Raw genomic sequence first — 27,256 nt, forward strand, 5'->3', positions numbered from 1 at the left:
GTAGGAGAGTGCTTTCATTAAGATTTAAAATTAAAAATAAAAAAAGGTTGCCAATGTTTTGTGACTTTTCCAGAACGATGTAGGATCCTTTGCCACCTCAGATGGTCTCAATGTGTGAAATTTTCAGGTCATTGTGATACAAATGTTAGTTGGAGAAAGAAAAATCAAAATGTTCTCATTGATTGAATCTGCACAAATAAAAAAAAGTGACTGATTACGTCTGTTGAAAAGGTGAGATGTTTGCATGCCAAGCAAGAAGTTTGCATGCCTGCTCAATAAAAAGGTACAGACAAATACTGAAAAAACTTAAGAGAAGCCATGACAGGGATGGACGTCAAAGCCCTGTCGGGGGTTAGTCTGCACAGCTGAATAAACCAACATTTTACCGTTTTTTTCTGATGCAGACGATGATGAGGACCACGACCGCGATGCCCACTACAACAATGACACACATGCCTTTTCAATTAAAAAAAGAAGACTGAGGTTTGATGATAATGTAAAAAATAAAATAAAATAAATAAAATATGACTAGTCTGACATGAAAAGGTTGGATTGGTCATTTTAAAAAGCTTCTTTTGACAATAAATGGTTGCAGCAAAATTGCTGTTATTTGTTGGAAGAACAATTGACAAATAATTAGTTAAACCTCACATTAATGGATATCATGTACACACCACAGTGACACATCCAGCTATTACCACGTATATGTTCTCATGGCTGGATGTGTCACTTTGTCCTCATGTGTTGACCCAAATAACAATATTATACCCTCAGAAGAACTGTATAATCTACTGTCATATAAACATTGTGTTCTTCTGAAGGTCATGATCTTGACATCATCTCTGTTTACATTCTTGATCTACAGTTTAAGTTGAAACTTACCCAAAACACCAACAGCGATAACCCAAGGTTTAGTAGAGGATCCATCGCCTGTAAAAAAAAAATAAAAAAATAAAAAAAATAAATCACTAGGGTCATTCCAATGTAATTCCTTAATACAAACACAATGTCAGCAGTTTGATGATCTCCGGCAAAGTGCAAAAAATACCACACTTTGTTACTTTACAGTGGATTCTACCTTTCGGTGTGATGGTGGTGGTGGTGGTGGTAGTTGTGGTTGGTAATTCTGCAAAACAAAGGATTTAAACAGAAAAATCAGAAACCATTTGTGGAGACAAAGAGTGGATGAGCTGGTTGCCTGTATAATGGTTGGTAAACTCTGTGTGTTAATACAAGGCACATGACAAAACCCAAAAAGGATCAGTGTCCATTTCCATTTTAATAAAGGTGTTTGGGTTTTTTTCAGTGGCCATCAACTGTTGCATTCCATTAACTTTCAATCCACTTACTTTTACATACAGGTGTCCACTCATTACTTTTATCACATGTCATTGTAGGCGCCCCTATCATTTCATACCCAGGTTTGCACTCTCACCTTTACATTAATTAGAATGGAGCTAGACACTGAGTTTTCATTTACTGTACAGTATAAAACTACTGCCTTTTTAAACTGGTCGTGATATATTGCTGCTATTAGAAACTTGCATGACTTGTAATTATTTGGCAAATTTCATTAACTTTCAAACAGGTTACTTTTACTTACAGATCTAAACCAAGTAGTAATTTAAATATGACTTACGTTTACATTGTGGTATTCCAGGTAACCACTGATTATTAATTCCACACATCAGATTAGGCGACCCTTGCATTGTATATCCTTTTTTGCACCTGTACGTCATTGAAGACTGGTATTTATGCGGTGGTCGAGAACCATCAACCCATTCACCATTTGGAATTACAGGGTCTTTACATTCAACATCTGTAAAGAAAGAACATTTTCAATGGAAATAATGAAACTGTATGGAATTACTTTTTACAGAAAGTGTGGGAGTGTCGGTAACAGTTAAGATTACGTTTGGAAAATGTGGAGACGGTTGGGAAAATAAAAAAAAAACACTTACTGACACATTTTGGAGCAGCAGGCTTAAATGTTCCATCTTCTGAACATGCTCTTGATTGAGATCCATTAAGTACCAAATTTGATTGACAACTGTACTGCACAACATCTCTATAGGAATAGTGCTCACTTATTGGATTGTAACTGCCATCCACAATTGACGGTGGTGGATCACAAGTCACCGCTGCAAAGCACAAATAACACCCATTAGACTCGAAATAGAGTTTTTTTTTTTAGTCATGTGACTTGTATTAAGACAGACATCCAACCTTCACATACAGGCTGCCTGCCCATCCACCCTTGGTCTCCACAAAGCAGTTCTTTTTTCTGTTCTGCGCCAGGCATCACGTGACTAATATGGGAATTGACAAGAAAATTCAAAGATATTGACAAACTGACATTTCAGAACGGTTACAAAAATTAGGATTATACTGGGGTTCAGATGTTTTAATTCATATACTGTGTGTATCCTGTCTTTTGCATGTCTCGTGCACTTCCCTTAGTCGGCCTCTGATTTACTGAGGCTGGCGGGAAGAGATAATTATAAATCAACAGTACAAGGTCAGGAGAGACAGGCTAGGGGAGTACCATTTGGATATAAAACATAATGCTCATTACTGAGCAGAAAACCAAAAAAGGACGTTATGATATTATCTGTATCAGTGGGAAGGTGTCCGAGACAGCCCATTTTTAAAAAATGTATAAGAACCTACTGTTAAGAGCTCCTCAGGGAGCCTTTTCTCTGTAACCCCTTTTGTGTGTTGCACTGTTAAACGCTCCTTCTTGTACAAGAATAATACATTCAACTTAAACTGTGATACCTTGAATCCAGTCTTTCTTACTCAAGGGTTTTTCTTTAAAAATTCCCATAACAAGAGCAAAAACACAGTACTCATAATTACATTTTAAAAATTACTTCTTAAAAATAATTTATTATTAGTTCATTACTAACCCCGTAGCGCAAGTGATCACAACTTTATCACCAAATTCAATCCCTTCACTGTAATCGTATAATGTATTTGGCTTTTCTTCAAGAGGTCCACAGCTCTTTCCTGAAACAAATAAAACACAACTGGTCAAAAGATATACAGTCACTCATGTATTGAAGTATTTATATCTTGGCAAGATTATTTACTAGACTCCAAATCAGAGAATAAAGAAAAAAATATTAATATTCACTTTCACATATCAGGGTCAAATGACTCCAACTGCCAGCGGTGCAAGTAATATATGGAGACCCTCCTGCAGGTGTGTAGCCAACATTACATTTAAAAGAGACTCTAGTCCCATCGCTGAATGAGTCTAAAAGAATGTATTGGTCTCTCAAACTTGTGTTGGGTCCCGAGGCAGGTTTGGAACAGTCTTGAGCTACAATGAAGAATAAAGAAAGAAAGAAAGAAAGATCGAGTCAATGTCACACCAAACTGCGGAAGCCCTAAAGGGTCATACATACATGCATACATTTTATTCCACCCGTTTTCCCGTGATAACGAGATAATTTTCCTTCGTTTTTCTGTGATAGAGATAATTAATTTGAGATCTCAAGAAAACAAAACGATAGTCTAGTGTATTAAATCATTGCAGGAAATATAATTTAGTGTAGCAATGTCAGAGGAGCAGGAGACACCTTTAGTGTATTTTGTATTTGTTCTTGTTTTGTCTCAAAACATTTCAAACAATTACTGAGATAGAAATACAGATAGCCAGTTCAGATTTTCAGGGTATTTATGACGACATCAGGCTCAGTTAGATTGCGCCTCCGATAAAGCTGAAGCCTTGCTAGCCGTCTTCTCAGATGACGCACACTAATGTGTACATTATCTATAGCAAGGCATAAATTATTTCAGCCTGTGTCAGGCCTCGATTAAAGAGATATGTGATGCGGTGATCGATATTCTCCTGCTCCTCTGACATTGCTACACTAAGTGATATTTCCTGCAATGATTTAACACACTAGACTATCGTTTTGTTTTCTCGAGATCTCAAATTAATTATCTCGTTATCACGGGAAAACGTGTGGAATAAAATGTATGAATGTAAGTATGACCCTTTAGTACGGATGCCCTAAAAGGCCATAGATACATACATTTTAATCCACCCGTTTTCCCGTGATAACGAGATAATTTCCTCCGTGTTCCCGTGATAACGAGATCATTTTCCTCCCTCCCTTCCTGGCAAATGCATGTAGTCCATGATACGGAGCGAGCAAACATATTACGCCACTGTAAAATCCATATCTTTTATCCATAATTTCTGACGAAGGTTTGTACACTTGATCTCAGGACTGGAGTGAGGATTAGCCAAAGTGTATTAACCTTTGTCAGAAATTATGGATCAAAGGGATTTTACAGTAGAGTAAATATTGCACATAATGCCCTTTTTCAATTCAAAATAATAGATACACTTTATTGATCCCGAAGGAAATTAAGGTGTCCAGCAGCATATACATGTAACACATTACACAAAACCAACATATTAGCACAACAACAGCAACAGCAAAAACGCATAGCACATACACACATTGCACAAAAACAACACATCCAGCCTATCAGTCATTGCACATGCCCTGCATACATACATACATTAACTCAACTGTCTTTCAAAAACACCAGGTAGTAAAATGTCGTAAAAATAGAAAAATGTCATACTAGTAAAATGCCTGTCATGGATGAACTTTGAGGATGAATTGCTCCAAAATGATACAGTAAATATGCTTTATACTGAGTGAGTGAACAGTCAGGATGGTCCTGAGATCAAGTGTACAAACCTTTGTCAGAAACTATGGATCAGAGGGATTTCACTGTGGAGTAATAGGTTTGCTCGCTCCGTATCATGGACTACATGCATTTGCCATACATTCAGTAATACAGGCGCACTTGATTTAATACACTAGACCAGTGGTTCTTAACCTTGTTGGAGGTACCGAACCCCACCAGTTTCAGATGTTCATTCACCGAACCCTTCTTTAGTAAAAAATAAAATGATTTTTTTTTACTGGTGCACAAAATGAACCGTGCATTAACATCACCTTGTTCAAATAACAAAACCAACACGGTGCACGAACTCACAACAACTTACCTCAGTGTGACTTCTGCTGCCTTTGAGAGACCAGTTCAGATATGCGTGGCTTCACCTTGGCAAGTGCCAGTCTCATGTCATTTTCACAGCAAAGTCTGTTCCTTTTTTTTAGTTTTTTATGTCTAGCATCCTCAAAAACGATTGCTCACAAAGATATGTTCTTTGTATGTATATGTATATGTATATATGTATATATATATATATATATATATATATACATACATACCCCTGAGACCGACTCACCGAACCCCTAGGGTTCAATCGAACCCAGGTTAAGAACCACTGCACTAGACTATCTTTTTGTTTTCTCGAGATCTCAAATTAATTATCTCATTATCACAGGAAAACGTGTGGAATAAAATGTATGTATGCAAGTATGACCCTTTAGTACGGAAGCCCTAAAAGGCCATAGATACATACATTTTTATTCCACCCGTTTTCCCATGATAACGAGATAATTTTCATCCTTCCCTTCCTGGCAAATGCATGTAGTCCAGGATACATTTGCCATACATTCAGTAATACAGGCACACTTGATTAAATACACTAGACCAGTGTTTCCCAACCGGAGGTACTGCAGGGGGTACACAGTGCATGGGGAGATTTTTTTTTTTGAAGAAGGCGTTACAAAAACTGTAGTCCAAAAACTCGTAATATTCGTAATATGACAACAGAATGTCTGCTGTGTAAGTAATTTATTTAATAGGCCTACAATTTCCATTTACAAAAAAATGTTACCTGCTGTATTTTGAAGGTTATTTTGATTTAGTATTCAGGCTATTTTGGCCAATTATTTTTATTCCAAGAAAACATATTCTTTATTCTTATGTTGCATTAAGTTGATGCTAAAAAAAGAAGGAGAGAGAGCCTGACAAGTTTATGTTCAGTTTAAGAAGATTAAATAAAATGATTTTCATCTATAACCGCTGTGTTATGCTCTATTTTTTTTGAGAATTTTCAACGCATATATGTGTGAGGGGTACTCCTGAAGTGACAAGAAGGCTCAGGGGGTACTCAAGCCAAAAAAGGTTGGGAAACACTGCACTAGACTATCTTTTTGTTTTCTCGAGATACGGGTGGAATAAAATATATGTATGCATGTATGACCCTTTAGGGCCTCCGTACCAAACACCACCTTGTGTATAATCACACACTGAGCTCATGGTGCCACTCACCTTGAGCAGAAATGACGAGGCAGCTCACTAGAAGAAAGGAAGTTACACCCATGATGATTTCTACCAGCAAGTCAGTGAGATGTCTGGAAAATGAGAGTCAGACAGTGAGAGTGTTAACTTGTAGAGAGTAACAGAGAGAGCTACTATGGCCTACTCACATAGAAAAACATCAATGTCAGCCCAAATGTAGGTTAAAATAGACAAAATATAAGATACATGCTAATATAAACACTAAAACTGCACGTTAAAATAGATAAAATATAAGATACATTAAAAACAGAAACGCTAAAACGTTAAAATAGTGCCGCATGCTTCTCGCCCCGTCCATTTTCTTTCACAATAAAACAGTGGGCGGTTACGCTAAAGCTAAAACGAGCGTACGTCCGGGATAAATGTAACTTTAATTTAAACGACCTATGTTTAAAAAAAATAATAATACAGTTACATACCCAGAGTTGGGGTAAAAATACGTTAAACTGTGTCCGACCTAATGTTTGAGTCCTTGCTCGTACCCAACGTTAGTTAGCTGTCAGTTGGTTAGCCTACGAGCTAACGTAACAACAACAACAACAACAACATAGTTTTCAACGTTTAGTTTTCGGGTTAAAGTAACGTTGACTTACCGAGGTAAAGCTGAACAATCACAGTGTTGACTGCTGTCTTCCCCGCGGTGAAATTACCCTCCTCTCCGACGGTTCTGCTTCTTTATTTTCGGGAAGTACCGGCCCAACCTTTAGCATAGGCGTGGCCCTAAAGTGACGCTCCAGCTTTACGACATTGGTCTACTACCCCACACAGACATGAGACTTTAATACTGAATAAACATAAACGACACAGTTTAGAAGAGGTCACACACACACAAATATATGTTTGTTTGTTTTTGTTCCTACCAATGCTGATTGTGAGTGAGGGAGAATTTTCTGTTCTCGCATGTCCCACATGGGGTCATACAGGGTCATATATGCCTTGAAGTCACTGTAGGGACAGTGTTAAATCTTAGACTGACATAGGGACACTGATTTTTCATGTCTTTGAGATACTGTATGTTTAAGAAAGCAGACCCCATTCTGATCATTACCATGGTAACTTTAAGATCCTAGAGTCAGCTGCTACTGGTCGCCCCTAAAACGAAAATAAAAAAACAAAAGGTGACCGAGCCTTTGTGGCTCTGGAATAATTTGCCCTTTTTAAATCCTCCTTAAAAACCCACCTTTTCTCCCTGGCTTTTAACCAAGCTTAAATATCTTAGCATTTATCTTAACCTTTTGTAATCATGGTATTATATGTTAATTATATGTATTAACCTGTGCAGCACTTTGGTCAACCTCAGTTGTTTTTAAATGTGCTTTATGAATAGAGTTTGAGTTGAGTTGGGTACATATAACGAGTGGCACTATTCAGTGAGCAAGAGAGGACAGCTTCTTCAGAATTTAGGCGGTATCGTGTCAAGACAAGAGTACTGACTTCATTCCTTTGGCCAAGCTTCAACAAACATTTCAGCATAAGACATCTTGTCTTGTCTTTCTCTCTGCTGACTGGACTGACCTCCACAACACTGATAACTCATTTGAGCCTGTCCAAAGTGCTTCAACCTGCCACCAAGGAACCAGTTAATAAATGCAATTACAAACTGTTGCATAAGTCTATATATCAATAAATACATGGCTTCTGAAACCAGACTACTACTAATAATGTCTCTGTTTTCCAGCTTTGAATGGGAAGGATGTTTTCAACACTTTGTAGAGTTTTTTTTAATGAATGAATGACTTTAATCATTGCTATTATCGATATCAAAATAAATAAAAACTGTTACGAGAATTTTTAAGTAGAACCCTTAAATAAAGAGGACTACAGAGTCATATTCAAAATATCAAAGTTTAAGTTAAATTTAATATTCTTGTACAAGAAGGAGCGTTTAACAGAGGGTTACAGAGAAAAGGCTCCCTGAGGAGCTCTATCAATAGGTTCTTATACATTGTTCAAAAACGGGCTGTCTCGGACACCTCCCCACTGATACAGATAACGTCATGACATTCCTTTGGTTGGTTTTCTGCTCAATAATGAACACTATGTTTTATATCCACATGGTACTCCCCTAGCCTGTCTCTCCTGTCCTTGTACCACTAATTTATAATTGTCTCTCCCTATCAGTAAATCAGAGGCCGACTAAGGGAGGTATGCGAGACATACAATGAACAGGACAGACACACACTATCTGTATGAGTTAAGACATCTGCACCCCAGTGTAATCCTTTCTTTTTATTTTATTAAAAACAAAAAAATGTTATTGTCTAACCTGCTGAGAAACAGATGTTGATCAGTCTGATTGATTTGTGAAGACTGGTTTATTGGATCAGGGTGGATTACAACCTGCCACCAAAGAACCAGTTTATAAATGCTGCATCAAGAAAAGCCTTTTTTTTTAAACTGTTGCATAAGGCCACATATCAATAAATACATGCCTTCTGAAACCAGACTACTGAGCACCTAGTACCTACAGCCTCCTCTCCTGAAAATGTAGGGACAAACACTGTTGTGACTTCTCTAATGTGAATGTGGATGCTGGTCCCTACATTTTCCGAGAAGACTTTGTAAAGCATACGTGGACATGGGTGTACAATGTGGCCAGTCACAATTTGCTATAATTTTAGTGCTAACAATGTTGAACATCAGGCAAGGCATTCATTGAGTGTGATGTAACTGACCCAGCAGTGGAGTCAATGTGAGGAAGTTGTGCGTTTCCCACAAGAACAACAAGCTCTTGTGCTTTCCTCTTTCTCCATTTTTCACCTTCCTTCCTCTATGTTACATAGCAAACAGATGAAAGAGACACCAAAACCGGTGTACAGAATTTTAGGAATTATGTATTCACACACAGTAATGCAGAGAAAATATTTCTACAAAAAAGATTTCCACGCCATTAAAAACCACACTGCTGAGTCACAGTGCAAGTTTCTTGGATGAGGTTTTGCGTCTCTGAGGAAGTAAACCATATTGTTACATCACTCATCACACAAGTTCCAGGTAGCAGTCCTTGTAAGACAAAACACCAACAACCACAACCTTTATTTACATTTTACATTTTTATTTATCTATTATTTATTTATCAAAATAAAGCCAACATGCTAGAAATTAGGACCTAGTTGGTTTGAGTATGACAGAGATGAGAGCTGTGTTGTATGTATTATGTATGCGTGTATGCGTTATGTGGGAAGCACACATACGCACAAGGCACCTAAGAAAACGTGTTATTAAGTGACAAGGCTCTTACTCCTTTTCCCAAATATCTGCCCCTGAATAACAACAAACAACAACAACAAAAATCTAATTATTACCCAGCAGCAGGGTCTGATCTGAAAGGTATGCTCAACTATATAAGGTATAAGGTGTATTTTTTTTCTTCATGAATACATTTTTAATGTTTAAAGTCTTAAAATATGTTGTTTTGCTGAGTGGACTGTGCCCCCATGAACACACACCCGTGTTATTCCCCTAGTCATATGACTGTCGTTGTAGCTTGCATTTTTGGAGGTAAATTAGATAAAATATTAACCGTCTCTGGAATCATCGACAGGCAACACAGAGTAAATGTCACTCTTGCAACACCCTGATATGCTTATTTACATTATGTAAAATATGGTTAATAAAACATGTTGGAAATCTTCATTGGTGGTCACCATGTACTAGCTTGTTAATGACAAAGTAGTAATGAGCAGCAAAAAATGTCCTCTGCTGTTGCTGCCCTACCCTGTTACTAATCTAAAAGCGAACATCTGTATGCTGCAGTTCAGATGGCATTTCTCACCACATTTGAACATGCGTAATACACAGACTACATGGACTAACTAAATATGTGACGGACATGTATTTTATCACAAGTTTAATTCGGTTTTCAAGGTCCATTGCTTGATAGCAAACTTCTACACCACAGTCAAAGGTTTAATCATGCTAAGCAAAGCTTTTGTACATACTGTTTAAGTAAAACATAAATAATACAGTACTTCAAACAACATACTGGTGAGCCTTTTTATTTTCTTTTTTTTTCAGAAGAAACACACACCTCCTTCAAAATTATACAAAAACAGTTACTGTAATGGTGACACAAATAATTCAATAAATTAAGCTAAAAAGCCAGAAAAGTGCAAAAATCACAGTCTATACATCTTAAATCAACATCAGACATGATCTGTATCCTGATACTTCAAAGTTTCCCTCCTCTTTGTCAGGAGTTAAAACTGAAGCTGACACAGTGAGATATCTACAGAACATAATGTTTGTCTCCGATCACACTTAACTGTCAGTCAATTTGGAGATGCAACAGTGCACAAACAAAACAATATTCCAGCAAATTGGATGACATAATACGCAATGTATAAAGTGGCATACAAGCTAAAACACTTGGCTTTCTGCACTACAGTAAGGCATAAGGACCATGCCTTATGTTCAGGCACTATAAACGGGAATATTTAACAGGTCCCACTATACGATTTCTGTTATGGTGGAAGTTGAATCGAGAAAGCTGGGGGGCTGGTTTATTGTTTAGGGGCCAGCTGTCTTTAAAGTGAACTGTGCAACAGTTCTTTACCAATTTAGCTTATTTTAAGCCATATGTATAACTGACCTATATTGGTCACGCTGAGCTGTACTCTGCGCTATAGTGCAAGATTAAATTAAGGTGGAGTTTATGCGTCTTTGATATACAGGAAATCTCCTTCCTTCATAATTATACAATATAAAAAAAAAAAAATGATGCTGCTGTAAAGGAAAGGTATCCAAAATATCACTGAAATGAATTATACAGAACAGAAAAATTGTGAATAAGTGGTTATACTAATCTGAACTTCAGATTGGTGTGCAGAAACATATTTTCCAGGGACGCTGCACAAGCCTGTGCTGTCCACATGCACATGGATGGTACGAGTACATTCAAAGACTAGTCCAGTGATGATCCTCTTCAAAAGTTCTTAACTCAGTAATGGATCCACATGATTGTTGTGCTGACTACAGAGAAAAAAGAAAAGAGCAAAGTAATTAAATTAGACTTTTAATATAAAACAAATTGTGGAAACACCTCCAGCCTGTGAAAGGGGGGAAAAAGATTAACTGTGAAGGATTTTAAGAGAAGTAACAGGTAGTTGTGTCCGACAGGTTACTGTAGCTAGAAGCCTAGGATAACATGCAGGGAAGGAAAACATCTTGGATATGAATAATACATGATGGACATTCAGTATGAATTATATGAAAGCTTCTGCCTGCATTATCACCTATTAATCTTGCTCATCACATAATTATCTGTTCATTTGGCATAAATGACTTGGTAGTCCATCTTCTTACCCAGAGAGCTCGACCCCTTCCTCGTTTGCCACCTCCTTGACAGGAATGTGTCTCCCGCTGTAATCCAATTTTTACTGGTCAACATTACTTATATATGAATATATGACCAGGCAGACAAGAAGCAAGGAGGGTATAAGGAAAGCCAGAGAAACACACCCTCTTCACCCACGAGACTACATACCACCCAACTACAAATAATACCTCACACACAAACACCAGGCCTGTCTGCTGCTATTCATCTGTCTGAGTGCAAAACTATCCAAATTTGTGTGCCTGTTCCATTGAGATGCAAAACCTGTTCATTTCTACGAGCAGAAATCAACAGAAGGTTTTTAAATTGCACGCAGAGTTTGTCGTGACACTGAAACTAAAGTTTAAGTAGCTGTTTTATATTCATATCATGTGACACGTGTGGCCTGGTGTTCCAAAATTTGAAATCAGGATACTGTATAGAAAAAAAAACACCAAAACAATTAGACAATATTCACACAGTGTGTGTTATTCACATTTTTTAAATGTAAAGAACACACACACCTCTTCTGCAGAAAGTAGAAAACTTTACCACCATATGCTCTGTTGTCACAGTTTTTTAAAATCATTGATGGCCTGGCAGATATTATTAAGGCAACTGGATTTGCCTTCATGGCTACATGTTGTGAAACTTTTGTGAATATTTAAGTGCAGCAACTTTTTAAGAAGTGGTATGATGGGTTGTTTTTTTTTTTTTTTTATAGACACTCTCCGACACAGTGAGTAAGGCCTTACTCACAAACTCCACCTCAACGGGAAACAAGGTGTTCCATGGGAAACATTGCAGATAAGTTACTCATTTGATTTTTTTCCAATGAAATATACAGCTGTTCCTAATCTGTCCACTAGGGGTCGCCCTGTTCTAATAAAAGTATCCCGTTTCCACCTTGACCAGGATACAGTTACCGACGCAAAGAATACTCAATGTAAGATGAGCTGATTGACTCAGTGTGGAAAAAACTGCGACATAGTATTGATTTTACTCATCTTCTGGTTGCTTTAATAATTGTGAACACTTTTAGTGTGGTCATTATTTATGAGCTAATATCGAACCGTTTTTCTGGTCCGGCCCACTTCAGGTTAAATGAGCTGTATGTGGCCTTTAACCTGCTGTAAACCCAACCATGGGATTTTATGTGGCACATAAGCTGATGCAAATGCAAACATGTGATTGTTATGCAGTTCTATTGCTGGCATCTCTACTTCCTCTTTGGTCACATAAATGTGTGACATGCCCAGAAACACGAATATGGGACAATAAATGCAACCAAACTGTACTACAAATCACTCATACTTAAACCTGCTTTATCTTCCATGTCGCATTTTGTTGATCTCCACATTTCAATGTGTGTCAACGTTTAAAACTACCACAAGGCAACTGGAGCAGAGTGACCTACAGCTCTGTGTAGGAGAGTGCTTTGAGGGCTTATTACGGTGCCTCCTTATGACAACGTTGACACTGTGGTGGAGGAAAACCTTAATCAAAAAAGCTTTACGAAAGCACACAACGTCAACATACAACACACACGATGCAATACAACTTGACGGACAGAAAGCTTGAACAGTATGAAAATGTAAAGTGTAAATGCAAAGTGGTTAGGCGTGAAAAGGGGGACAAGAACACGGCCATGCTATACAGGCCCCCAGAGTGTACGCTCACCCTGGAGATTTAAAATTATTTTTTTATTTTTTTATTTATTTTAAATACTACTACTAATTGCTAATGCATCTGCACGAATCACATAAGTGAACGATTATGAACTTAAAACGGCAACAGCTGCTGAAAAGGTGAGACGTTTGCATGCCAGGAGAGAGGTTTGCATGCCTGCACAATAAAAAAGGTACAGACAAATACTGAAAAAACTTAAGAGAAGCCATGACAGGGATGGACGTCAAAGCCCTGTCGGGGGTTAGTCTGCACAGCTGAATAAACCAACATTTTACCGTTTTTTTCTGATGCAGACGACGATGATGATGATGATGACCACGCCCACTACAACAATGACACACATGCCTTTTCAATGAAAAAAAGAAGACTGCGGTTTGATGATAATGTAAAAATAAATAAATATGACTAGCCAGGAGGCCAACAAATGTAGTGTGGTGGGATGCCTGACACCATCCTGACGTAAAAAGGTTGGATTGGTAATGTTAAAAAGCTTCTTTTGACAATAAATGGTTGCAGCAAAATTGCTGTTATTTGTTGGAAGAACAATTAACAAATAATTAGTTAAACCTCAAATTAATGGATATCATGTACACACCACAGTGACACATCCAGCTATTACCACATGGCTAAATGTGTCACTTTGTCCTCATGCGTTGACACAAATAAGAAGATTATACCCTCAGAAGAACTGTATAATCTACTGTCATATAAACATTGTGTTCTTCTGAGGTCATGATCTTGTCTGGGTCAACATCATCTCTTTTTACATTCTTGATCTACAGTTTAAGTTGAAACTTACCCAAAACAACAGCGATAATCCAAGATTTAGTAGAGGATCCATCGCCTGTAAAAAAAAAAAAATTAAAAGTATAAATAAATGTATCATTTCACAATATACCATCACTAGGGTCATTCCAATGTAATTCCTTAATACAAACACAGTTTGATGATCTCCGGCAAAGTGCAAAAAATACCACACTGTTACTTTACAGTGGATTCTACCTTTTGGTGGTGTGATGGTGGTGGTGGTGGTGGTAGTTGTAGTAGTAGTAGTAGTAGTAGTAGTAGTTGTTGTGGTTGGTAATTCTGCAAAACAAAGGATTAAAACAGAAAAATCAGAAACCATTTGTGGAGACAAAGAGTGGATGAGCTGGTTGCTTGTATAATGGTTGGTAAACTCTGTGTGTTAACACAAGGAGCATGACAAAACCCAAAAAGGATCAGTGTCCATTTCCATTATAATAAAAGGTGTTTGGGGTTTTTTCAGTGGCCATCAACTGTTGCATTCCATTAACAAACTCAAACCGGGTAGTCATTTTCAGTCCACTTACTTTTACATGTTGGTACAGGTGTCCACTCATTATTTTCACCACATGTCATTGTAGGCGCCCCTATCATTTCATATCCAGGTTTGCACTTGAATGTCACCCTATTGTTTAGTCTATAAGGGGGAGACCCTTCAATCTGGTCAGCGTTTTCAATCTTAGGATCTTTACATTCAACCACTGCAGGCAAAGAAGACGGAAAATCGTTCAATTATCCAAAATGATCTTTCTCACAGTATACAAGATTCTCATGTCATATTGGGAATAAGTTGAGAAAGGTATGTTTAAAAAAATATTTGAAACTTACGAACACATGTCGGAGCGGCAGGCTTAAATGTTCCATCAAGTGAACATGTTCTTTTATTCGATCCACTGAGTTTAAAATCTTGTGTGAGACAACTGTATTGTATAACATCTTTGTATTCATAGAGTGATTTCTTTGGACTGTAAGTGCCATTCACAACCTCAGGTGGTGGAATACAAGTCACCGCTGCAAAATAATAATGACATTATTAGAATGGAGATAGACACTGAGTTTTCATTTAGAGTATAAAACATTATACTGCCTTTTTGAACTGGCTGTGATATATTGCTGCTATTAGAAACTTGCATGACTTGTAATCATTTGGCAAATTTTATGAACTTATCCTGAAATTTTACGATACAATGTTATGCCATTAAACTTGTAAGAGTGTGTTAACATCTGGATTAGTATGGAATCATATTCCAAACATTACAGGTTGACTTTTACTTACAGATCTAAACCAAGTAGTAATTTAAATATGACTTACTTTTACATTGTGGTATTCCAGGTAACCACTGACTATTAATTCCACACATCAGATTAGGCGACCCTTCCATTTTATATCCTTCTTTGCACCTGTACGTCATTGAAGACTGGTATTTATGCGGTGGTCGAGAACCATCAACCCATTCACCATTTGGAATAACAGGTTCTTTACATTCAACATCTGTAAAGAAAGAACATTTTCAATGGAAATAATGAAACTGTACGGAATGACTTTTTCCAGAATGTGTGGGAGTGTCGGTAACAGTTGAGATTACGTTTGGAAAATGTTGAGAAGGTTGGGAAAACACTTACTGACACATTTTGGAGCGGCAGGCTGAAATGTTCCATCTTCTGAACAGGCTCTTGATTGAGATCCATTAAGTACCAAATTTGATTGACAACTGTAGTGCACAACATCTCTATAGGAATAGTGCTCACTTATTGGATTGTAACTGCCATCCACAATTGAAGGTGGTGGATCACAAGTCACCGCTGCAAAGCACAAATAACACCCATTAGAATCGAAATAGAGTTTTTAATTTAGTCATGTGACTTGTATTAAGACAGACATGACCAACCTTCACATACAGGCTGCCTGCCCATCCACCCTTGGTCTCCACAAAGCAGTTCTTTTTTCTGTTCTGCGCCAGGCATCACGTAACTAATATGGGAATTGACAAGAAAATTCATCAGTCACTTATGTGATTCGTGCAGAAAATTGACAAACTGACATTTTTGATTGGGTACTGACATTTCAGAGCAAAAATACACTACTCTTATTTACATTTTAAAAATGAATTCTCAAGAATAATTTATTATTAGTTCATTACTAACCCCTCGGCGCAAGTGATCACAACTTTATCACCAAATTCAATCCCTTCACTGTAATCGTATAATGTATATGGCTTTTCTTCAAGAGGTCCACAGCTCTTTCCTGAAACAAATAAAACACAACTGGTCAAAAGATATACAGTCACTCATGTATTGAAGTATTCATATGTTGGCAAGATTATTTACTAGACTCCAAATCAGAGAATAAAGAAAAAAATATTAATATTCACTTTCACATATCAGGGTCAAACGACTCCAACTGCCAGCGGTGCAAGTAATGTATGGAGACCCTCCTGCAGGTGTGTAGCCAACATTACATCTAAAAGAGACTCTGGTACCATCGCTGAATGACTCTAAAAGAATGTATTGGTCTTTCAAAGTCATGTTGGGTCCCGAGGCAGGTTTGGAACAGTCTTGAGCTACAATGAAGAATAAAGAAAGAAAGAAAGAAAGAAAGATCGAGTCAATGTCACACCAAACACCACCTTGTGTATAATCACACATATATATATACTGAGCTTATCAGCAGTGCCACTCACCTTGAGCAGTAATGGCGAGGCCGAGGCAGCTCACTAGAAGGAAGGAAGTTACACCCATGATGGTTTCTACCAGCAAGTCAGCGAGATGTCTGGCAAATGAGAGTGAGACAGTGAGAGTGTTAACTTGTAGAGAGTAACAGAGAGAGCTACTATGGCCTACTCACGTAGAAAAACATCAATATTAGCCCGATCTGGGTTCAAATAGACAAAATATAAGATAATATTGAGTCTCAAATGTATGTATTTTGGTCGTTACGTTAGATAAATGTACTCAACATTTGTCCCTTCATCAAACAACAACTCCGTTCAAAAAGCTGCCAACAAACGTGACACAGCTTATGTAGATAATCTTTAACAAAGCTCCTTCACAGCTCGCATGTGTCGACTGGCAAAGACGTGAAACAGAAACGCTAATGTATTAAAAAATAAATAAGAAATGTCAAAATCACAAAATAGTGTCGCATGTGTCCATTTTCAGAGATAACAAAGAAACAGTGAGCGGTTACGGTTAAACTAACGGCTAACGGTAACTTTAATTTAAACGACCTATGTTAAAAAATTACCGTTAGATACCCAGAGTTGGGGTAAAAACACGTTAAACTGTGTCCAACTTGTACTAAAGTAAGGCTAACGTAGCTTAGCTGTCAGTTGGTTAGCCTACGAGCTAACGTAACAACAACAACAACAACAACATTTCAACGTTTAGTTTTCGGGTTAAAGTAACGTTGACTTACCGAGGTAAAGGTGAACAAACACAGTGTTGCCTGCTGTCTTCCCCGCGGTGAAATTACCCTCCTCTCCGACGGTTCTGCTTCTTTATTTTCGGGGAAGTACCGGCCCAACCTTTAGCATAGGCGTGGCCCTAAAGTGACGCTCCAGCTTTACGACATTGGTCTACTACCCCACACAGACATGAGACTTTAATACTGAATAAACATAGTTTACAGTTTACACAGTTTAGAAGAGGTCACACACACACAAATATAATATTTTTTTTGTTCTTACCAATGCTGATTGTGAGTGAGGGAGAATTTTCTGTTCTCGCATGTCCCACATGGGGTCATACAGGGTCATGTATGCCTTGAAGTCACTGTAGGGACAGTGTTAAATCTTAGACTGACATAGGGACACTGATTTTTCATGTCTTTGAGATACTGTATGTTTAAGAAAGCAGACCCCATTCTGATCATTACCATGGTAACTTTAAGATCCTAGAGTCAGCTGCTACTGGTGCCCCTAAAACAAAAATAAAAAACCAAAAGGTGACCGAGCCTTTGTGGCGGCGGCCCTAGGCTCTGGAATAATTTGCCCTTTTTAAATCCTCCTTAAAAATCCACATTTTCTCCCTGACTTTTAACCAAGCTTAAATATCTTAGCATTTATCTTAACCTTTTGTACGGTGGCCCTGAAGTGCAAAACACAACAGCAAATTAAAGAACACAATAGCAAATCGAATAACACAACAGCAAATCAAATAACACAACAGCAAATCGAATAACACAACAGCAAATTCAAAAACACAACAGCAAATCAAATAACACAACAGCAAATTCAAAAACACAATAGCAAATCAACTAACACAACAGCAAATTCAAAACGGAAAGGGTAGGTACCCTCGGGTGACATGAATCGTCACTGATTGGACTGGTGGTCCTTTGACCCGGAAAAACATGGCTTACATGTTTTCAAAATATGAGCGCTGTTAGTGACGTACGCACTGCTATTAAAGAATATTTTGATGCATGACATGGATATGACGTGCATCAAAATAGCTACCCTTTCCGTTTTGAATTTGCTAATGTGTTTTTGAATTTGCTGTTGTGTTATTCGATTTGCTGTTGTGTTATATGATTTGCTATTGTGTTTTTGAATTTGCTGTTGTGTTTTGCACTTCAGGGCCACCGTACTTTTGTAATCATGGTATTATATGTATTATATGTTAATTACAGTATAAGGTTCGCGATCAAACCTTTGCAAATGGTCCAGAATGCCGCAGCGCGACTGGTTTTCAATCAACCTAAAAGGTCACCTGTCACCCCACTCTTCAGCGACCTGCACTGGCTGCCTGTAGCTGCCAGAATTAAACACAAAGCTCTGACGCTAGCCTACAAAACCATCTCAGGATCTGCCCCTGCCTATCTCAGCGTCTTACTAAAGGCTCACGTCCCGACCAGGGCGCTACGCTCCGCTCATACAAACCGTCTAGTTGTACCCTCGCCTCTCGCAAAGCGAGGTCACTCTAAACTCTTCTCTGTGGTCGTCCCCAAATGGTGGAATGACCTACCAATGGCTACTAGAACAGCAACATCCCTTTCTACCTTTAAAAAACTTGTAAAAACCTTTTTGTTTCGAAAATGCTTTCCTGCCTAACAAAACTAACAAAACTAACAACTACTCTGTGCTTCTTTACACCTTTCTCAGCTTATGTCCTCCTCTGTAAGTCGCTTTGGATAAAAGCGTCTGCTAAATGCAATGTAATGTAATGTAATGTAATGTACTAACCTGTGCAGCACTTTGGTCAACCTCAGTTGTTTTTAAACGTGCTTTATAAATAAAGTTTGAGATGAGTTGAGTAACCGAGGTCAGAGGATAGGGCTGTCTCACTCCACAGACACAACAGGTGGGTACATATAACGAAGAAGCCTCTACAGAGTCAGATACTCTGCATGCTGAGAGACGGCGAGTGGCACTATTCAGAGCAAGAGAGGACAGCTTCTTTATCGTGTCAAGATAAGAGATAAACTGATAAATCCTTTATTCTTTTGGCCAAGCTTCAACAAACATTTCAGCTGACCTCCACAACCCTGACAACTCATTTGAGCCTGTCCAAAGTGCTTCAGCCTGCCACCAAAGAACCAGTTAATAAATAAGAAAATAAGAAATAAGCAATAAGAAAAAAGCGTTATGGAATCCTTAGGTTACACAAGGTCACGTGTGGGCCTTGAGGTCCTTGGTAATATTAGTTGTTTGGCTTTGGTTAAGAACAGTAGGTGCCAGTCTATCTCAACACTGTGGTGGCCAGTGTTGAAGATACCTATTGCTGCCTTCTTAGACATAATAGATGGCTTGCTGTTGACGTTCCAGTCTGTCTAATCACACAACAGTGTCTCCAGACTAGAATGTGCTGACATCAGAGGTTCCTGAACACTTTATGAACTCCTGACCTCACCATCAACCTTTGACTTCAGCAATTTCTCCACAACACTGAGCACCTAGTACCTGCTACCTAGCATCCTCTTCCTGAGAATCAGAGGGACAAACAGAAAACGTGAAGACGGCTTCACTGTTGTGACGTCTCTAATGTGAATGTGGATGCTAGTCCCTACATTTTCCGAAAAAAACATTGTAAACCATACATAAACATGGGTATATAATGTGGCCAGTCACAAAATTTGCTATAATTTTAGTGCTATCAATGTTGAACATCAGGCAAGGCATTCATTGAGTGAATGCATGTTACATAGCAACCAGATGAAAGAGACACCAAAACCGGTGTACAGAATTTTAGGAATTATGTATTCACACACAGTAATGCAGAGAAAATATTTCTACAAAAAAGATAAATCCAAAATGTGTTTTCTACATTAAAATGTGTGCAGGATAACATCTCCAGTGTCTAGTTTTATGTGTACAGTGCTGAACGTGACAACAACCCTGACACTTTTTGGTCAATATATTTCCACGCCATTAAAAACCACACTGCAGAGTCACAGTGCAAGTTTCTTGGATGAGGTTTTGCGTCTCTGAGGAAGTAAACCTTGTTCTACTGCGCATATTGTTACATCACTCATCACACAAGTTCCAGGTAGCAGGTAGTCCTTGTAAGACAAAACACCAAGAACCACAACCTTTATTTACATTTTCCATTTTTATTTATCTATTATTTATTTATTTACTAGTTGATTTACCTAGTTTACCTAGTTGATTTGAATATGACAGAGATGAGAGCTGGACAAACATGGTTTTCTTATGATTTAACAATCCTTCCTTCAAATTAAATGATAACATTATGGAAAGTTTGGAATTTTTAAAAAGAAAGTTACCAGGCTAAAAAGGCACCCAGTAATAGAACTGACCCAGTTGATATGGTTTAAACTAGTCATTCAAGGAAATGTATGTTTCACTGGCTTATCTTTATAACATGGATAAATGAGCTCTGCCTTACCCATTATTCCCCAATTTAGAAAACATCACGCCAAACTCCATTCATAATCTGTCAATGTTTCTTAACTAACGTGACACAGCTTGTGTAGATAACCTGACCGAATGACTTCACTGTTTGTCTATGTCGACTGTTTAGAGTGACAAATTCGGCAAACGTTCAAGGAAAGAGGAAGTAGGATTAAGTCAAATTTCAGCCCTCAAAACTAGTCGCTCATGGCTGTTTCAGTCCTCCATCTTCCCACAGTGTACAGTAAAAGAACGGGGTATGTCGAAATTATGAAATCGAAACAGATCAACCCACAGTGTTAGATAACGAAGTAAACCGTACATGATTATGACTTTTATTTCAATAGAAGCAGGAGATCAGATCAGGCTTCCCATTTACAGCACGTGATCTAATGGCCCCAGCCCTGTTTCTCAGCCAGTATGAGGAAGTGACATACTTCCTATTGAGCAACAAATTTATTTTCATTCTTTTTACAAAATGTTCTGTTTATCTTTCCAGCCTTGCCCTAAATTACAGTAACCAGATGAAAGAAAAGAGCCCCCCCCCCCCCCAGAAGCTGGGTGGTGACGACACTTTACACAAGTTCAACAAAATAATACAAGCCTTGTGTTATTTTAAATTTAAAAGTTTTATTTTTCATTATTTTGACATTTAAAAATCTATATTAACTTAGTAGTTGTAACAGTGCCAAAACAAATATTTTTGCATTATATTACAATACATATATTTCAAACAAGGCTAAATAGTTTGAGGAGTTTGAGCATGACAGATATTTTCTATGATATAATACAATGTGAGGAGTACTGAATCAGAAATAGATGAAATTTCGGATAATATCTCTGTTTTCCAGCTTTGAATGGGAAGGCTTTTATAAATATTGTATTCTGTGTCCAGCACTGAACATATTCCTCCATCCACTCTTTGAATTTTTATCATACCAATACAAACAGTATATTTCCATGTTATAAAATAGCTTACTGCTAAGTCAATGTTTGGGCAAGAGATTAGTTTCCAAGTGTCTGGGCGAGGCATTTGAATTCTTTTATATACAGTGGAAATGATCTTTGTCCTACAGCTCATAGTCCTGCATTACTCATCATAAAAGTTGTACCTGTAGGTTTACACTCATTAAGTCAACAACAAGCAAGCATTATTTACATTTTACACACATTCATTGACCTGTATCTAAAAACACAAAAAGGCCAACATACATACACAGAAGTCAGCGGTCTTGTTTGAACTCATTCTTTGGTTTGAACATTATTAGGAAGAGAGAGCTGTGTTCCTTTGTGGTCATGATCTCTAGCTTTGACTACATGCACTGAAACACACCCACCCACCCAATGGAATGTAAATAAACCCTAAAATAAACTAATAAAAGGAAACTACCATGCTCTCAGAACATCATGGAACATTATTCATCATCACCAGTGGCCATTGTAAGAGTTCTGCTGTTGCTTCACTTTATAAGAGCAGTATACATTCAGTAGTAAAGGATAACAAATAGAGTATTATTCTATTATTATTTGAGCGATCCTGGTGATAACATTCTTCTCTTTAATGGTGCAGCAAGCAAAGGCCTGAGATGACTTGTTTGTTGACTTGTTTTTAATTGTGGCATTAAAAAGCATATCATATGATATGAAGTACCAGTGTTATAAATGTCGCAATAAGACACACTGATAAACATGCTGACATGACCTGCCCTCTTCACAAATCATCACGTTATCAAAGAACCTTGGTAACAACTATAAAACCACTAAACCAGTGCCACAGGGGAGTGATATGACTTACAAAGAACTACCACAATAAAATTCAGGTCACCGAACCAAATGTGGATGGTGCTTAAAACGAACCCTTCCCCTCCTCTTCACACGTTTTAGGTCGTGCTTTTGTACATTTGATTATAATGCATAGCAGCAATGTATACCGTAACGGTAACCCTGTCCATACCCTGAAAAAAAAACATTAATTAGTGACAAGTTTTCAACACTTTGTGGAGCTTTTTATTGAATGAATGACTTTAACAAAAGATGTATTGTCTAACCTGCTGAGAAACAGATGTTGATCAGTCTGATTTATTATTGAAGACTGGTTTATTGTGTCAGAGTGGATTTTCAGTGTAGCTTGCCAGGTAGTCAGAGGTGGAGAGGTGGAGGCCAAGGTGGTGCTCATTCTGTCCACACAGTCATAAATGGGTTGGCCTGATGATTCAATGAACAGACATTACAATGGCATTGTTTTATGAACTTGAACCTTGTGCAATAAAGATATCAAACTGGCATTAAAACAACTCAGACAGACCCATGTTAAGAATGTGTTCCTTCAAGCCCTGACCACTAGGAGTCGCCAAAGTACAAATCAGAATTGTTAGAAAAAAGAAAAGAGGCCTGTTGGTTCAGAGGAAATAGAGGCAGAGCCTTATTGAAGGTGTGAAAATGACTCTTCACCTGGACACACAAACGGACATGCCTTAAGATCTTTAAATAACGTGTCAGTGAATAATGTAACACATTGCTTGGCTTTCTTTTCCTTTCCTCTCATGGTTTTAATCTTTTCACAGCCGAAATAAAAGTGCAAAGGCAGGTTGCTTTGTTTGACCTTCACCTATATAACTGTACAGCAAAACGTCTGTACAGTTAAGTAGGGTAAGGTGCTCAAGCATTTATAATGACACAAACATTCTAAAATATTATACACAGAGTAAAAGCACAAATAAGCACTTATACACTTTTACTTGAAACCTACAGTAAGCTGTCATGAAAGCATTGTCCATTATGGTTTTAGAAAGCACATTAATGTTAATGAACTTTCACAAGACTAGAAGTTACAGGAGATCCTGCAGCTTTTTCTTGTGAAGTACTACGTTCATGGTAGACAGATTTTTTTTTCTTTTTTTGACACTCTCCAACACAGTGAGTGAGGCATTACACATAAACTACACCCCAATGGGAAACAAGGTGTTCCATGGAAATATTTCTGCTCTGCTTCAGTCCACTGGATGACTTTGCAAAGTTTAAAAAAATAATGATTGCAGATAAATTATTTGTTCGATTTTTTTTCCCAATGAAATATACTGCTATCCCTGATCTGTCCACTGGGGGTCGCCCTGTTCTAATAAAAGTAGCTATACCAAAATTCCCGGTATATACTCAGAGGTGGGGTAAATATGTTAAACCGTGTTCATCTGGGTTCAACAACATACGTTAGTGGCCTTTTAGTCACGTTTAATGTGACACCATCGTTTAGTTTTTGGTTACAGTTCGTTAAAGCAACGAGAAAGTGTTTGACTTACCGAGCTAAAGGTGAAGAATCAAAGGAGCAGAGAGAGGAGAGAGGAAAGGAGCAGAGAGAAGAACGAGGAAAGGAGCAAGGAAAGATGCAAGGAGAGGCGCGGGGAGCAGGATCAACTTCGTGAGGTGGTGCAGGTCCAACTATCTGCAGCTGAACACCTCCAAGACCAAGGAAATGGTGGTGGACTTCAGAAGGAAGAAACCACAGCTCCAACCTGTGTACATCGAGGGGGTCGATGTGGATTCCAAGGTCATTTAATCGAAACTATTCTCACTTGCATGAATACAGATCAATGTCGCATCCTCATAGACATGGACACAGTAACACCACTGCTGAAAAAAATTCTAGGAGAAACACTGTGAATACTGAATTAAAAAACACATAAGCAGTTTGCAAAGACTGGTTTATTGGATCAGGGTGGACTTTCAGTTTAGTTTCATCCGTAATGACAAACATTATAATATAAAAGCACAAATAAGCACTTATTAATATCAATACACTTTAACTTGAAACCCACAGCAAGCTGTCATAAAAGCATTGTTAGTTGCCATATCCATCCATTATGGTTTTAGAAAGCACATTAATGTTAATTAACGTTTACAAGAATAGAAGTTACAGGAGATCCTGCAGCTTTTTCTTGTGACGTACTATGATTATCGTAATGCATTTTTGTCGTTTTACAATCTACTGCATGTTTATAATCAATCTGAATTTCCACTGCAGGTATACATCTGAATTTCGGATTGGTGTTCAGAAACATATTTTCCAGGGACGCTGCACAAGCCTATGCTGTCCGCATGCGCATGAATTGTACGAGTAAATTTAAAGACCAGTCCAGTGATGATCCTCTTCAAGTTCTTAATTCAGTTATGGACCCACAGGATTGTCGCGCTTACTACAGAAAAACAAAACAAAGCAAAGTAATTAAATTAGACTTTTAAAAAACAACAACTGTGAAAACACCTACAGCCTGTGAAAGGGGAGAAAAGTCTGACAGGTTACTGTAGCTAGAAGCCTAGGACAACATGCAGGGAAGGAAAACATCTTGGATATGAATAGTATATGATGGACATTCAGTATGAATTATATGAAAGCGTCTGCCTGCATTATCACCTATCAATCTTGCTCATCACATAATTATCTGTTCATTTGGCATAAATGACTTGGTAGTCCATCTTCTTACCCAGAGAGCTCGACCCCTTGTAAAGAACACACACTTAAGACATTACACACACCACAAGGGAAACATTTCTGTTCTGCTTCAGTCCACTAAAAAAATAACTGCAGATAAGTTATACATTTGATTTTTTTCCCAATGAAATATACTGCTATTCCTGATCTGTCCACTAGGGGTCGCCCTGTTCTAATAAAAGTATCCCGTTTCCACCTTGACCAGGATACAGTTACAGACGCAAAGAATACTCAATGTAAGATGAGCTGATTGACTCAGTGTGGAAAAAAACTGAGACATAGTATTGATTTTACTCATCTTCTGGTTGCTTTAATAATTGTGAACACTTTTAGTGTGGTCATTATTTATGAGCTAATATGAAACCATTTTTCTGGTCCGGCCCACTTCAGGTTAAATGGGCTGTATGTGGCCTTTAACCTGCTGTAAACCCAACCATGGGAATTTATGTGGCACATAAGCTGATGCAAATGCAAAAATGTGATTGTTATGCAATTCTATTGCTGGCATCTCTACTTCCTCTTTGGTCATGTAAATGTGTGATATGATTTTAACGTTTTTTTCCTGACGATGACGGTTGCCACAAACAAAAACAGAAGCACTGCCTTTTCAATGAAAAAGAAGAAGACACAATCCTGACATAAAAAGTTTGGATTGGCAATCCTAAAAATCTTTTTTATATATATATTAAATGATTGCAGCAAAATTGCTCTTATTTGTTGGAAGAACAATTGACAAATAATTAGTTAAACCTCACATTAATGGATATCATGTACACACCACAGAGACACATCCAGCTTTTGCTACGTATATGTTCTCATGGCTGAATGCGTCACTTTGTCCTCATGTGTTGACCCAAATAACAATATTATACCCTCAGAAGAACTGTATATATCTACTGTCATATAAACATTGTGTTCTTCTGAGGTCATGATCAACATTATTTCTTTTTACATTCTTGATCTACAGTTTAAGTTGAAACTTACCCAAAACACCAACAGCGATAGCCCAAGGTTTAGTAGAGGATGCATCGCCTGTAAAAAAAAAAAAAAAAACAGAAAACTGTGTCAAACAGTGGTTTAGATTAACCTACAGTCATCATTGGGCATCATATGGCCCAACTCTAAATTACCTGATAGCACCTATAGTACTGAAATGCGCAGAAAATAAAACCATATGTATTATTTTCACAATATACCATCACTAGGGTAATTCCAATGTAATTCCTTAATACAAACACAATGTCAGCAGTTTGATGATCTCCGGCAAAGTGGAAAAAATACCACACTTTGTTACTTTACAGTGGATTCTACCTGATGGTGGTGTGATTGTGGTGGTAGTAGTAGCACGAGTAGTAGTAGCTGTGGTTAGTAATTCTGAAACCATTTGTGGAGACAAAGAGTGGATGAGCTGGTTGCTTGTATAATGGTTGGTAAACTCTGTGTGTTAACACAAGGCGCATGACAAAACCCAAAAAGGATCAGTGTCCATTTCCATTATAATAAAGGTGTTTGGGGTTTTTTCAGTGGCCATCAACTGTTGCATTCCATTAACAAACCCAAACCGAGTAGTAATTTTTAGTCCACTTACTTTTACATGTTGGTACAGGTGTCCACTCATTACTTTCATCACATGTCATTGTAGGCGCCCCTATCATTTCATACCCAGGTTTGCACTTGAATGTCACCTTATTGTTTAGTCTATAAGGGGGAGACCCTTCAATCTGGTCAGCGTTTTCAATCTTAGGATCTTTACAATCATTATAATGGACCTAGACACTGGGTTTTCACTTAGAGTATAAAACATTATAGTGCCTTTTATACTGGTCGTGATATATTGCTGCTATTAGAAACTTGCATGACTTGTAATTATTT

At 37.8% G+C, this 27,256-nt stretch overlaps 2 protein-coding genes and 1 long non-coding RNA gene across 12 annotated transcripts in view; 1 reads left to right on the forward strand and 2 right to left on the reverse strand.

Moving 5' to 3' along the window:
• The window catches only part of LOC109141879 (membrane cofactor protein-like), a 33,683-nt gene that overhangs the window by 2,336 nt on the left and 4,091 nt on the right, over nt 1–27,256 (reverse strand). For 2 of the 3 annotated variants that reach the window (XM_027288748.1, XM_027288747.1), the window contains 2 exons: nt 26,369–26,416; nt 387–435 (listed from right to left, as the gene is read on the reverse strand). In XM_027288748.1, the coding sequence (XP_027144549.1) occupies nt 387–435; nt 26,369–26,416 (97 nt within the window). Of the gene's footprint in view, nt 1–386; nt 436–882; nt 931–1,078; nt 1,127–1,639; nt 1,820–1,961; nt 2,142–2,226; nt 2,310–2,909; nt 3,010–3,136; nt 3,326–6,210; nt 6,294–6,833; nt 6,996–7,100; nt 7,158–26,368; nt 26,417–27,256 lie in introns of those variants that run through there. The other variant, XM_019273867.2, reaches the window with a different exon arrangement.
• On the reverse strand, nt 24–17,625 carry LOC104939665 (membrane cofactor protein-like). Of its 8 annotated transcripts, XM_027288740.1 has the most exons (14): nt 17,463–17,593; nt 16,729–16,817; nt 16,420–16,608; nt 16,193–16,292; nt 15,937–16,019; nt 15,671–15,850; nt 15,360–15,539; nt 14,876–15,058; nt 14,575–14,748; nt 14,246–14,329; nt 14,043–14,087; nt 13,519–13,588; nt 11,545–11,601; nt 10,226–11,211 (listed from the first exon to the last, which is right to left on the reverse strand). In XM_027288740.1, exons 2-14 carry the CDS (start codon nt 16,784–16,786, stop codon nt 11,175–11,177), a joined length of 1,440 nt encoding a protein of 479 aa, XP_027144541.1. In that variant the 5' UTR covers nt 16,787–16,817; nt 17,463–17,593; the 3' UTR covers nt 10,226–11,174. The 8 variants fall into 8 exon arrangements, with proteins under 8 accessions (XP_027144545.1, XP_027144541.1, XP_027144546.1 ...); XM_027288744.1 differs by lacking the exons at nt 10,226–11,211; nt 11,545–11,601 and adding an exon at nt 24–375 and having other exon boundaries at nt 13,508–13,588; nt 17,463–17,625; XM_027288745.1 differs by lacking the exon at nt 14,575–14,748 and having other exon boundaries at nt 17,463–17,594.
• Nucleotides 11,178–26,437, forward strand: LOC113747751 (uncharacterized). The gene is made up of 2 exons (XR_003463864.1): nt 11,178–11,358; nt 25,191–26,437. It is a non-coding gene; the product is annotated as an uncharacterized LOC113747751 (long non-coding RNA).

This window comes from Larimichthys crocea, chromosome XV, assembly GCF_000972845.2.
Source record: "Larimichthys crocea isolate SSNF chromosome XV, L_crocea_2.0, whole genome shotgun sequence".
NCBI classification, from domain to species: domain Eukaryota; kingdom Metazoa; phylum Chordata; class Actinopteri; family Sciaenidae; genus Larimichthys; species Larimichthys crocea.

Coding starts and splice junctions, on each gene's coding strand:
- LOC104939665 (XM_027288740.1), bottom strand. CDS start 16,786: ATGGGTGTAACTTCCTTCCTTCTAGTGAGCTGCCTCGGCCTCGCCATT. Junction 15,851..15,936: donor CAGGCAGCCTGTATGTGAAG/GTTGGTCATGTC, acceptor TGTGCTTTGCAG/CGGTGACTTGTGATCCACCA. Junction 14,749..14,875: donor TGCCGCTCCGACATGTGTTC/GTAAGTTTCAAA, acceptor CTTTGCCTGCAG/TGGTTGAATGTAAAGATCCT.